The following is a 13,401-nucleotide window of genomic DNA, read 5'->3' on the forward strand; positions in this document are numbered from 1 at the left end:
TCTTCATTATTACTTGCTACTTTATATGGTCTATTAGGAACAAAGTTGTTTATGGTTTGGAGAAGGCGGATCCGATCTGGGTCATGAAGAATATAAACTTATGGATATCAGATTTAGCTTTATCCCCACCCCCAATTGCCTCTCAGGATGTTTATCCTCCAGCCAAGGAGATCATTAGCTTAAATATCTATTCTCATCTGCCTATTTTTGACTTTCCTATTTTGATTAGTGCAAGATATCAGATCACTGGAGTAGATTCTGCTGGATGGTCTTACCTTCTTCTTCTGCATGGAAAGCTTATTTTGATTGCTGCAGGTCCCTATGTATTGTTTTATGATATGGAACCAGAGCTATTTAGTATCTGTACAGGTCTTCAGCATGCTCGTCGGTTAGAGTTGAAGGTGAAAGAAGTTTGGTGCTCGAATCAGCGGATTGCCGATCTTCATCCATCTCCATCTACTAATCCTTGGCCCTGGCCATTACTTAAACTTCTTTTAGACATTAACTTTATAGGCCAAGATATGAACTTTAGATTTAAGAGGGATCCGTTTTGTTCGGTGGTTGCTTCTAACCTAGTCAAAATGGCTCAGCAATCAAACAATGCATTTGTATATTTCTATCTTAATTCGTAATATATTTTGGAAAAAAAACAACCCATTTGAGTGAATGATGAGCTGCTACAGTCTCACTGGGCATTAAGTGGTAAGGTTCCCACCTATCTTTGGGGCGCTGTTCTCTGTGCCGTAGTGCAACAGTCTCCCAGACACATGGGGGTGGGTGCAATGATCACCCTGCCCCCTGCATAGGTTACCTATGTATCTGAGCCCAGGCTGCGCTGCAGCACAGAGAACATTCTCCCATACTCTTTTTTTTGGTACGAATCACTCTATAGTGTTAGACTTGATAATTAAGCTGCACCATAATAGCCTTCTACCATTACCTTGTAAAATATAGTTTTTGTATGTGTTGTGATATCTGGCTTGTACGGTTGTAACCTTATTTGAATAAAATGGATCCAGATCTCCTACGGCCCAGTTGCCCGTAGCAGCCTGTGCGACGTGACAAGACCGCGCGCAATGACCTCCTTAACCCCGCTCGGGCAAGGCGCTGGACAGGGGGTAAGGCAGTCATTGTGCGAGCAGCCCAGTCTGCACCGCACAGGCTACTATGGGTAGCTGGGCCGTGGACGATGTGTATTGAAATAAAACTTGTACTTGTCACGGGAAAAGGTCTATGATTATCTTTGGTTTGGGGAACTTGGTGTGTTTAATTAGTTATTTAATTTTTCTGAGTATTTATGGTTTTGAGGACCATTCAGGGTCAATTAGGGCCATCCCGGCTAACCAATTAGGGCCGGGTTAGGCTTGGGTCGAGTTTAAGACCCTTAAGGTTGGGCTAGGGTTTAGAGCAAGTCCGGCCCAGCCCGGCCCATTGACACCCATACTTAATCTCGATGACATGCTCATCGCGTGGGTAACCCCTCCTCTACTCTAGAATATGTTATTTAATCCCTAATGCTCATCTCGTTGGAGCTAAGTTTTGTGTGTAGTTAGGGAGAGCCGGATTGAGAATCTGAAGAGTGCAGAGAAAGAGTCACAGAAAGACAATGACTATTCTGAAATGAATTCTCAGGCCGGGCCAGGCCTGGCAGACAATCAACTACGTCAAGTCTTTGATTTCTTATTCTTCACCTTCTACGACTCGACATCCTCAGTGCCGATTCTCTCATCGAACGTATATCTGTTCAAATTTTTAGGTAATTGTAAAATTTTGCTTCCTTGCGGATCATCTTTCACTCAATTGTTTGTTTATATACTTGGATGAATTTGCTTGGATGTCGAGCATGTTTGTAATTGGGTCAAGGTCAAACATATCCATCTCCACTCCAATTACATCTCTATCTCAAAATTAACCCCCTTTATCTTAGGGCTCTGAATTGTGTATGCCCTGCATCATTCAATTCAGTCCTAGCTCTTCCTCCAATTAACTTTGTTATAGCAAACACTAACAAAATCACGAAAAGAAACAAGAACCAAGCAAAAGAACACAGAGATGTAACGTGGTTCACACACCAGTATGGTGTGCTACATCCACGGGCGAAGACGAAGATGATTCACTATGCAAATTGGAGAAAAAATTACAATGGAAACTCTCAAGAACACCCAAATCGATGTTGCTGCTCTCTCAGAAACCCTAGAACGAAAACCCCAAAATCTTCCTCTCTTTACAATACAGCAGGTAATGAACATAACTACTACTCCATCGGATCCAGGTCGATCCATCGGGGAGGGTCGAACCATACCACGGGGCCTTTGCCCCCGCACCCCCAACGAGATCAGTGATGGGATAGGCCCAAGCCCTCTGCTACCATCACAGATCTTAGAAAAAGTTCCATTCGGGTTGTCATAAAAAATGTCGGAGCGGGTCATTCTTCGAAATGGGTCCAAGAATTCAAGACATACATAACAAACTTTTTCCTTGTTTGATAGAATTCTCAGAAGTGGCTCAAAAATGATAGCATTCGATTTTTTTTTTTTTTTTTTTTTGGAGAGAGTGGAATGAAATGATATCACTTTACATAATTTGGTTTCTTTGCTTTGTTTTGTTTTCCTTTCTTGAATGTGACATGAGTAGTTAAAGTTAATTTAGAGTGTCTTACATTTTTGGTTGGCAGATTTATGGCTCTGGTAAATCTGTAGCCTAATATTGTGTTGGATCCTTATATTTCATAATTCTATTTTAGTATTTTGAAGTTAGTGTGTTAGAACTAGGAAGATTTGTTTCTGTTACTGAAATTACTCTTCTTGTTGGCACAAGCAGAGTCTCTCGCATACAACATACAACCCAGAGTGTCTAAAGGACTGTGTTTAGAAACAGTATCGAGATTTTCTGGGTCATTTTCAACACTGCCAGTTGTCTTAGTTGGGGTCCTAGGAGTTGGATTGCAACAAATATCTCATGCAAATGCCAATACAGTAGGGGATTATTCCTTCAAAGAATTTCCTGGCAATGCTAACATTTTGTTGGGGTTCATCTTGTTTTCTACCTTTTGTCTCTGTTTATATAGTTTTGTTCTTCTGGTTGTTCAATTAATGGCCTGAATAGTGGTCTTCTCCTACTTATGTCGAATATATAGAAATGTTGATAGTTTTTACATATTTACTCACTGAAAATTTAATTTGAAGAACTTTGAATTGTTTTTATTGTGGACTTCTTTCTGCAGGCTGATCCTCAGGTTCCTTTGCCGTCAAAATCTCCATCAAGCTACACTGATTTGGGAAAAATTGATGAGCAAGACCAACTTCGATCGGAAGAGTTGCTTAAAAGTAAAGGAATGCATTGTGGCTCCTATCAAAGATATACCCTTGCTGTAAAGGGTCAACAGGTGAAGTGCTAATTCTTTTCAATCCTGCAATGAGTATGCCTTTTATGTGGGATATCATTCTAGTTCTATATTTCTCTACTAATTTTTTCTGGAGTTGGACATCATTTTTTTCCTGAGGCACTTATCTTTCTTCACCAATGTATATATATATATTCTGTTATTATAAACAACTTCTGTAATTTCAGTTTCAGGAAAGGCGTCGCTTTTGTAAATTATTCAAAACCTACATATTGCTGTTCGGAACCGGTTTTATCTGCTAGCTAAATAGAGATATACTTTAGGCAAACATTAGTGCCACAGACAGTGGTTATCTGCAAGAACTTTTTACATATTCACATAAGAAAAAGGCTTACTATTTTGTGTGGCTTGGCAATGCATCTTTGAAGGTGCCTTCATCTGGATGATTGTGCTTTTTCTTGGGCTGATAACATTTGTTTCTGATATCATTGAAGTTCCAATAAGTTCAATCCTTATCATGGTAATTAATTGGTATCATTGTTACAATGCTTACAATTTTAGTGTTATGTCATAGGTCACAATCCAATTTGAAATTCCTCCGACATGTGAAACGCTATCCTTGATTTTGGACCTTGTTTCACTTCTCAGATTGAAGGTTGATGAATGTCATGGTTGTAGATCAGATATGGTACTGCGTGTTTGGGACAGGTTCGTAGAAGCAAAATGTTGCTTTTTTCAAAATTTATTTTATTTGAATTACCTATTTTAATTTTTCTGTTTCAGCACGGTTCCCTGGCAAATGACGTTGAGATGCCCAGAAAACCAAAAGGAAGTTTCAAATGACAAGAATGAACGTGAGGGAGATTTATGCATCTACCTTCATACTGCAGTTATTTCTCCAAAACAAAGAATGATGGATCGGAGGTGGGCCTTGGAAAAAGGAAATGTGTCGGGTGGCCCGACAAGATTGGTAAAACTCCTTGAGCAAACAAACAATTACTAAGAATCTCTATATTGAACATAGAATGGCTTACCTATCACACACATATGAGCCATTTCCTCACAACTATCCTTGTGAAGCTAAATCTCAGCAATTAGAATGAAATCCTGTGTACACTTTTATATGTGCGTGTTTGATTCTAAATAAACTTAAAACTTTCTCCACCACATGTCTTATTCACTGATATAGAGTTTCATATTCTTAGAAACTCTATATTTAGATTCTTGACTATAAACTGTTTTCTAGTGTGTCTTATCGATATCACAAGTAAAGGTTGTATTCTACTAGGAACCTATATCACATGTACAATCACACACAATCCCAATCTCTTATTTCCTTGTGTGTGTAGATTAGGGCCTGCCCTCACATTGTAATTCTATATAAACCCTACCATTGTAGAGATATCTAATGCAATACAAACTGTTTCATCAATCCATGTCTTAACTATTTCATCAACTGCTGCTGCACTATCCAACCGCTACTCCCTCATTTGATCGGTGTTCTCTAACTCCACTGACTTGTAATTCGCCATGGCTGATAACCCTGATTTCCCACCACCTCTCCAGGTATTGACCCACTGTCCTCTCCCGATATCATTCCACCCCCTCCATTTTCCTCTCTTCTTCCTTCCACTTCCTCCTCTACTGCCTTTTCCCCCTCCCTTCATCAAGCTCACCATTATATCTCTATTAAACTTATCCCCCCAATTTGTTTTTGGTAAATCCAACTTGAATCCTTCCTTGATAGTCAGAACCTATTTGGCCATTTTGATGCTACCACAATATGTACCACGGATGTTGCAGCCACCCTTGCTTGGCGCAAATATGACTTAATGATTCGATCCTTCTTATTGCTTCTCTCAAAGGAGGTATTCCCCCTTGGTTGTTGGCAAGAAATCTAGCTATGAGATTTGGGAAACACTTTCTACTGCTTTTTCGTCTACATTAGATAGGTGTATTATGTCTCTGCACATGACCCTTCAGGAATTAACACAGAAATCTGACGAAACTATGTCTCAGTTTCTACAAGGCGCCTAATGAATAGGTGATGAACTCAATGCCAGACAACCTTTATAGTCTAGTACATTCAATATGCATATTTATCGTGGTCTTAAGTCTAATTTTCTCGATATGGTGTCTTCTTTGCTAACTCGTACTGATACCATCTCCTATGATGATCTCCACTCTTTTTTATTGAGCCATATATTTCTTCATAGTACTTCAATGAACAATCTGGGGATTGCTGATTATTCATTATCAGACCATATGTGCACTTTCCATATCAGACCATATCCGTTCTTTCTATATTTTCTATTGCTTGAGTATCGAGCATGCAATCCCATGACAACCTATAATCTCTCTGAATATAGTAGATACAATATATTGTAATCTTTCTCATTATAATAGGTGCATTATAGGTGACATTGTAATCTATGTTAAGGCAATAATATCAAAATCACATTCCAATATCCATCCACTACTGGTACTCCTTCTGCCAACACAGCTCAACGCACTTATTCCGATGCATCTCAGGCCACATCCCCACGTAATTCCTCTGGTTGCTGACGTGGCTATGGTGTGGCCATGGCAGGGGTCGTGGTGGATGTTTCCAACAGGGCCGTCTTTGATGCCAAAACTGCAGTCGCATGAACCATAATGCAGCCACATGTTATTACCATCAACAAAATCTTAACCTTCCCCCTGTCAGCCACCACCCTCACCGATTCCTAGTACGGTGCTTGTACCTTCTCCTCCATTACTGTCCCAACTCATGGAGTCACCCTCTCTTCCTCTATCGTTTTCCCCACCACTAAGGAGACTAGGAGTCTCTGGACTTTTATGCTTCCCCTCCTCCTACCAATAATTTCCCCCACCACATGCCACACTCCCTTCCCCTCTACCCCCATCACCGCCTCCATCGAATGATCCTCCCCCTCTTGGTGGTCATCATATGATATTAAGGCCCCATACCAAACCCCATGCTCATACCATCACCATCACCAATTCTGAACCACCTTGTTTTCCTGAGGCTAATCATTTTCCTGAGTGGCGTGCAGCTATAATGGATGAGTTCAATGCCTTAATGCAGAATGGTACATGGTGTTTTGCCTCACATAAACCTCACATGAATCTTGTTGGCTGAAAATGGGCATATAGGATTAAAAAAAAAAGGTTAATGGCTCCCTGGAACGGTATAAAGTGCGTTTAGTTACCAAGGATTTACACCAACAAGAAGGGATTGATTTTATGGAGACATTTAATCTGGTGGTTAAACCCACAACTACTCAAACCGTTCTATCACTTGCTATCTCTTAGGGTTGGACTGTTCGCCAGTTAGATGTTTGAAATCCATTCCTCCATGATATACTGAATGAGGAAGTTTATATGGCTCAACCCCTTGATTTTGAAGACAAGGGTCATCCAAATCATATATGTCGACTACACTGGTCCTTATGCGGTTTAAAACAGCCACCACATGCATGATTTCATCGTCTATCTCAATTTCTTCTACAATCTGACTTTCAGGCCTCACATACAGATCCATCTCTTTTCATTTATTGGAAGGGTTTGGTAACCACTTATGTTCTAGTATATGTGGACGATATCCTAGTCACCAATAGCAACACCTCACACATTGATCAGCTTCTTCGTGCCCTCTCCATCGAATTTTCCATTAAGGACTTAGGGGCACTAAGTTATTTTTTGGGTATTGAAGAGATTTTTTCTTCTAAAGCTCTTCTTCTTTCTCAACATCACTATATTGTTGATATATTAAGGAGGAATGGGATGTCTCATTGTAAGCCGAACCAGACACCAATTTCCAATACCGTGGAACCAGCGGCTGCATGGGGCATCCCCTTTTCTAATACCCACAAGTTTTGATCCGTAGTTGGGGCTCTTCAGTACAACACCTTAACTCACCCTAAAGTGACTTTTGCGATTAATTGGGCGTGCCAATTCATGCATGCCCCTATGGAGGACCACTAGACATTTATCAAGCGTATTCTACGCTATCTCATCACCTTAACTTGCTATGATATGGATTTTGTTGTTAATTGCGCATGCCAATTCATGCATGCCCCTATGGAGGACCACTGGACATTGGTCAAGCGTATTTTGCGCTATCTCAAGTCTACAAGTACACATTGATTATTAATTTCTAGGCCTTACTCTCTCTACCTATAGGCCTTCACCGATGCTGATTGGGTTGGGAACTCTGAATTGCAAATCAACCGAATGATACACCATCTTTCTTGTCAATAATCTTATCTCTTGGTCGTCGTGTAAGTAGAAAAGCAATAGCCAGGTCTTCCACTGAGTCTGAATACAAAGCTTTGGTAGATGCTTCAGCTGAGATTATCTGGTTACAACCATTATTACATAAGCTTGGTGTATCACTTTCTCAAGCTCTAATCTTATGATGTGACAACATTGGAGCAACTTATCTCTCTGCCAACCCAGTTTTTCATAAGCGAACAAAGCACATTGAGATAGATTTCTCTGTACATGATAAAGATGCCAAACGAGAGCTGCAAGTTCAGTTCATTTCAACCAAGGACCAAATTGTCGACATCATGACTAAAGGTCTAGTCACAACACGGTTTCAGTTCCTTCACAAGAAGCTGTGTATTCCCTGCATCGAATCCACACCTTGAGGGGGCTTATTCACCACTATAGAGTTTCCTATTCTTAGAAACTCTATATTTTGTTATCTGACTATAATCGGTTTCCTAGTATGTCTTATCCATATCACATGTTTTTTGCTAAATGTCAGCAGCTGAGTTATATTAAAAACACCAAACAATCAAGATCATTACAAAGTTATTGAGTATCTGGTCCACCTTCGGCATGGCCATCAGCAAAGCAGAACCCAACCAAACAGGACATTACATGAATCTGTATCTAGGTTTCATGAGGGCATCTCCAGAAATTTCTCTATAAATAAACACCGGGGGGCTGTCCCAAACATTGCTAGTCAATGTAGAAGCCGCATGATTTGCCAGTTTATCCGCCACAGTGTTCACCTCCCTGTAGCAATGCGTAACCCTCCAAGAGGTGTTGTCCAGATATTTTTTGTAGTGCCACCACCTTTGCTGAAAAATCCACGGAATGCGCTGGTTTAAAATACATACCACCACTGAGAGAGAGTCGCATTCCACCCAGAGCGTTTCCACGTGCAAGGACATCGCATGGTGAATGCCTATAAAAAATGCTTCAAATTCTGCCACCTACAAAGGAAGCGAAGCATCACAAGGGGATACCCCCCAAATGATTGCGAATGATTCCTCCCGCCCCTGAGCGCCCTGGATTTCCTAGAGAACATCCATCCATATCACATGTAACCGTTGTATTCTACTAGGAATCTATATCACATTTACAATCACACACAATCTCAATCTCTTCTTTCCTTGTTTGTGTAGATTAGGGCATCACATTGTAATTCTATATAACCTCTACCATTATAGAGATATCGATTTAATGCAATATAAACTGTTTCATCAATCCATGTCTTAACTAATGAAAGACATCAAAACTTCATCATTATTGCAAATTGACAAATAAACCTACTTAAATAAATTCTTATGAGGAAGGAGTAAATTAATGACTTATTATTTATGGAGACTAGTCGGTTGTAGCCAAGCTTGAGTACATGGTTCTAATACTTATCAAATAGATGGCTGGTCTGGTATTCCATTTAGTTGAATAGATTAGTAGTCTTCTAGATTATATATATCCACTGCGTAGTTCTAATACCTATCATGTGGAGGACTGGTCTGGAGATTAATAATCCACCTCAATTAAATTTAGTTAGTATAACCATCATTAATTTACTGAGACTTCTTCCCTTGTACATATAAGCGAGCATGCATCCACTTCATTTTTTTTCTCCCACGTTTTGTGAATTTTAAACTTTCAGGATATGTGGGAATGTTGACCTTTCAATTATACTACATTGCATTCACATGTGGGAAATATGGCCTCTCACAAAATTGGCCGCGTTGAAATAATTCAAGATTCCATTTACCAAAAAAAAAAAAAAGTAATTGAAGATGAACATTTCAGCTTAAAATACAACTAGTATGACTAAATTTGTGTATTATTATAACATAACACAAATTTCTTCATGGTACAAGTTGCCAATTCAAACTCTTTGAAGATACCCATGGTCACATCCACTAATTAGTGATCAAATTACTAAGGAGAGGTATGTTTTTTGAGCAAGTGGCATATATATATATGCCACTTGAAGGGCCTTCTTCGGCAATCCATCGAAGGACCAACAAGAGGCAAAAATTTTGTAACAAAAGTTAAATGGTCATTAAGGGTTAGCAACAAAAGTTTTTCTCAGCCTTTATTTCTATCTTTCCTTTATAGGTCCCATCGTTCATTTTTTTAGTTTCTATTTTTCATTTTTCATCCCTCTTTTCTCCATCTTTTCTTTGAATTTGGATCCTCTACCACTGAGCTGTCCGGCAGGACTCTCCTGCCAAGACACAGCAAGGCGGTAAATGATCGCCTTAACCCCACTCTGGCAAGGCACTCGGGCAGGGGTAAGGCGGTCATTCCTCGCCTTACTGTGTCTTGGTAGTAGAGTTCTACTGGGCAGCTCGACAGTAGAGGATCAGGATCCTGTTCTTTACCCTTTTTGGTTTAAGATCTCAGTTTCACTTATTTTATTTTGTTTGGATATATGTAGCCGACTCCATTAATTAAGTTGGGATAAGGCTTCCGGACAAACAGCCTTGAATCCTTGATCATGACCTTCCAAGTAATTACAGCTTATGAACTAGAAGTCTTTAATTAATTGAAAGTCAAATAAATAATCAAGAAATAATAATAATAATAATAATAAAACTCGCAGCCCCATGAGTCCAGGAGCCTGTCAACCACCTTCCAATGACACAGCTGTTAGCCGTAACATTATTATTTAGTTATTTTGGTATCAATTTGGTGGGCTATCTGAGGGATCAACATTTTTGTACTATTTTTGGACTAAAAAACTCTTATTTGAAAATCATAGAAGAGCACAAGTAGTGCAACTTGATTGGAATCCATGTGGGACAAGCAACGCGGTTCACATTGTTAGTCTTATCAAAATCTATTTTCTGGATCACTAGCTAGCTGGTTAGAGAGTACTCTCTTGACATATAACCAGGATCACCGTTCGCGTACGAGAATGTTTCATAGTCGTTCAGATGGAATTCGTTCTGTGGGATCCACATAGAATGGATTCCATCTGAACGACTGTGAGCCGTTCTTGTAGGTTCAAATACGTGAATATGAGCCCAACTCGCGCAAAGCACCTTCTTCGCTTCTTGATTTGAAAACCATATGATTGGATCCAACCAAACTCCAAGTATATATATAAATTGGCTATTGGTGTGATAGGAAACACAATTAAGGAACTCTCAATTCAATTAAGTTCAATTTAAGAGATAGCTAAAGAAGAAAAGATGGGTGGCCGTTATCACAGCAGCATTTCCAAAATGTGGAACCAGCTGAGCGGGCAGGATAAGTGGAAGAACATGCTGGACCCCCTCGATATTGATCTCCGGCGATACATCATCCACTACGGCAAAATGGCTGAGGCGACATACGACGCCTTCAACACAGAGAAGGTGTCCAAGTATGCCGGAAGCTGCCGGTACGGGAGGTCGGATTTCTTCTCCAGGGTGGGTTTGGATATAGGAAATCCATACAAGTATGAGGTGACCAAGTTTCTCTATGCTACATCTCCAGTAGACTTGCCAGATGCTTTAATGTTGAAGTCTTTATCGAGGGAGGCATGGAGCAAGAAATCTAATTGGATAGGTTACGTTGCAGTGGCCACTGATGAAGGGAAGGAAGTGTTGGGAAGAAGAGACATCGTGATTGCATGGAGGGGTACGAAGGAGGCTTTGGAATGGGTCACCGACATGAACTTCATGTTGGTCTCTGCTGATGATTCAATATTTGGGCCAGATTCCTATCATGTTGATGTGCATCGGGGCTGGTATTCCATGTACACTTCCGATGATCCACAGTCGGTTTATAACAAATTCAGTGCAAGAGCCCAGGTAAATTATTTTTGCCTTTCTTTTTCTTTATTTATTTATTCTGTTGAAGAAGAAGAATTTCTTTAGAGAAGCCAACACTATTGTTGACCTTTTGGGCAAAGAAGCAGCTAAGACCTTCACATCTTCCATCTCGATCTCCAGCCTTGTTATTCTCTATTCTTAATGATCTTTTGATGGATGCCTAATGTAGGCCGGGATATCGGTTCCACTGACAACGTTTTCTACTTTATTATTGGCTTACTTCCTCCCCTTCTGATGGCCATGCCAATGGTAGGGGTTGAGGTGTAGCAACAACAACAAACTAAATAGGGTCGACTATATGGATCCGATAGAGACTATGACATTAATAGAAAATAAAAGAAGTAAAAAGAAGTAAGAGGAGTAAAAGAAAGTAAAAAAGACAATAAGTAAAAGACGAAGCCCACGCAGTAGTCAAAGCAGCATCCCATGAACATTCCCCTACAAGGGGTCGGCTACACGGGTCTTTATCCTCCAAATAACTCTATTTGCAATCATACTAGGATCGAGCCCTATCACATGCATATCCTTTTTTACCAATTCTCCTATAGCGTAGGGTGTGTTTGATTCTATTTTATTGGTTTTCCTTTGTAATTCTTTTGTTCAATTTAGTAGAATTGATATTTTAGCCAAAAAAAGAAGAATTTTTTTAATTTTTTTTTTTTTTTATTTTACTAAAAGGTTTCATTAATATGGAGGGGAAAAAAAAATTGAAATTTCATGAAAACAAAAGCCTAGGCATTTGCAGCGGAAAACACAAGAGAAAACATAAAATAAAGGATATTGCTAGTTAAGAACTGCCTAGCTCAGTTGGTGAGCCATGGTGCGTTTCATGCCCATGCTCACCAGGAGATCTCAAGTTCGAGTCTCCTGGCTGGTACCTTATCCCCTCCCCGGTTCGATCCCCCGTCCTCTATACAAAATATATATATAAAACTCCCAATTCCAAAAAAAAAAAAAAAAAAAAAAAAAGATATTGCTAGTTAAGAAGGAAGTCCATGGTAAAGTTGTCTTTGTTAAACAATGGGATTAGGGAGGTACGTAAACAACCAAAAGCTAGAAGACGTACAAAGCTTTGTCCCATGATTTCATTGATTTGGTTCTTCCAACCGAAGTTTTGAAATTCTTTACTAAATGAAATAAGACAAATGACTCGGTTGGAGCCTGGAGGGGTTTATCCATCTTTCTCTATTTTTAATTTTTATGGAAAATAGTTATTCGTATTAGATGCACTTGTGACTTTTAATGTCCTAAAATATGAGTTGAATGTGTTTTTATGGACAAAATAAAGTTTTTCTTATGTTTGGTGAAAATCACTTAGTTTCATTTATTTTATTTTAATCATTTTTCTGGGTGGCATTTTAGGTATTGGGTGAGCTGAGAAGACTAGTGGAGAAATTCAAAAACGAAGAGATCAGTATAACTATAACAGGCCACAGCTTGGGAGCAGCACTTGCAACACTAAACACAGCAGACATAGTTGCCAATGGAGTGAACAAGCCCAAGGACATGCCAAACAATGCCTGTCTAGTGACGGCCTTCGTCTTCGCAAGCCCCCGCGTTGGAGATGCCAACTTCTGGAAGTTCTGCTCTGGATTAGATGACCTTCGAGTGTTGCGCATCCACAACGTCCCTGACATTGTCCCCAAATACCCACTCTGGGGTTACTCCGATGTTGGACAAGAACTAGTGATCGATACTAGAAAGTCTAACTACTTGAAGAGTCCCGGCAATTTTTCAAGTTGGCATAACTTGGAGGCGTACCTACATGGTGTCGCTGGCACTCAAGGGGCCACAGGAGGATTCATGCTTGAAGTTGATCATGATATCGCACGTGTGAACAAGTTCAAGGATGCGTTGAAGGATGAATATCATGTGCCTATTTCGTGGTGGGTTGAGAAGAATAATGGAATGGTTCAAGTTGCTGATGGCTCTTGGATGTTAATGGACCATCAAGAGGACATTGATTTTGGGGTTTGATTG

At 39.9% G+C, this 13,401-nt stretch overlaps 1 protein-coding gene and 1 long non-coding RNA gene across 2 annotated transcripts in view; both read left to right on the forward strand.

The window, feature by feature from the left end:
- Positions 1–13,401, forward strand: part of LOC122640798 (phospholipase A1-II 1-like) — a 57,481-nt gene extending 44,080 nt beyond the window's left edge. The window contains exon 2 of the mRNA XM_043834045.1: positions 12,784–13,401. Within this exon, the coding sequence (XP_043689980.1) occupies positions 12,784–13,398 (615 nt within the window). The 3' untranslated portion in view covers positions 13,399–13,401. The remainder of the gene's footprint in view (positions 1–12,783) is intronic.
- Positions 2,768–3,292, forward strand: LOC122640799. The gene is made up of 2 exons (XR_006329752.1): positions 2,768–2,975; positions 3,224–3,292. It is a non-coding gene; the product is annotated as an uncharacterized LOC122640799 (long non-coding RNA).

The sequence above is a fragment of the Telopea speciosissima genome, chromosome 9, assembly GCF_018873765.1.
Source record: "Telopea speciosissima isolate NSW1024214 ecotype Mountain lineage chromosome 9, Tspe_v1, whole genome shotgun sequence".
Classification (NCBI taxonomy): Eukaryota; Viridiplantae; Streptophyta; class Magnoliopsida; order Proteales; family Proteaceae; genus Telopea; species Telopea speciosissima.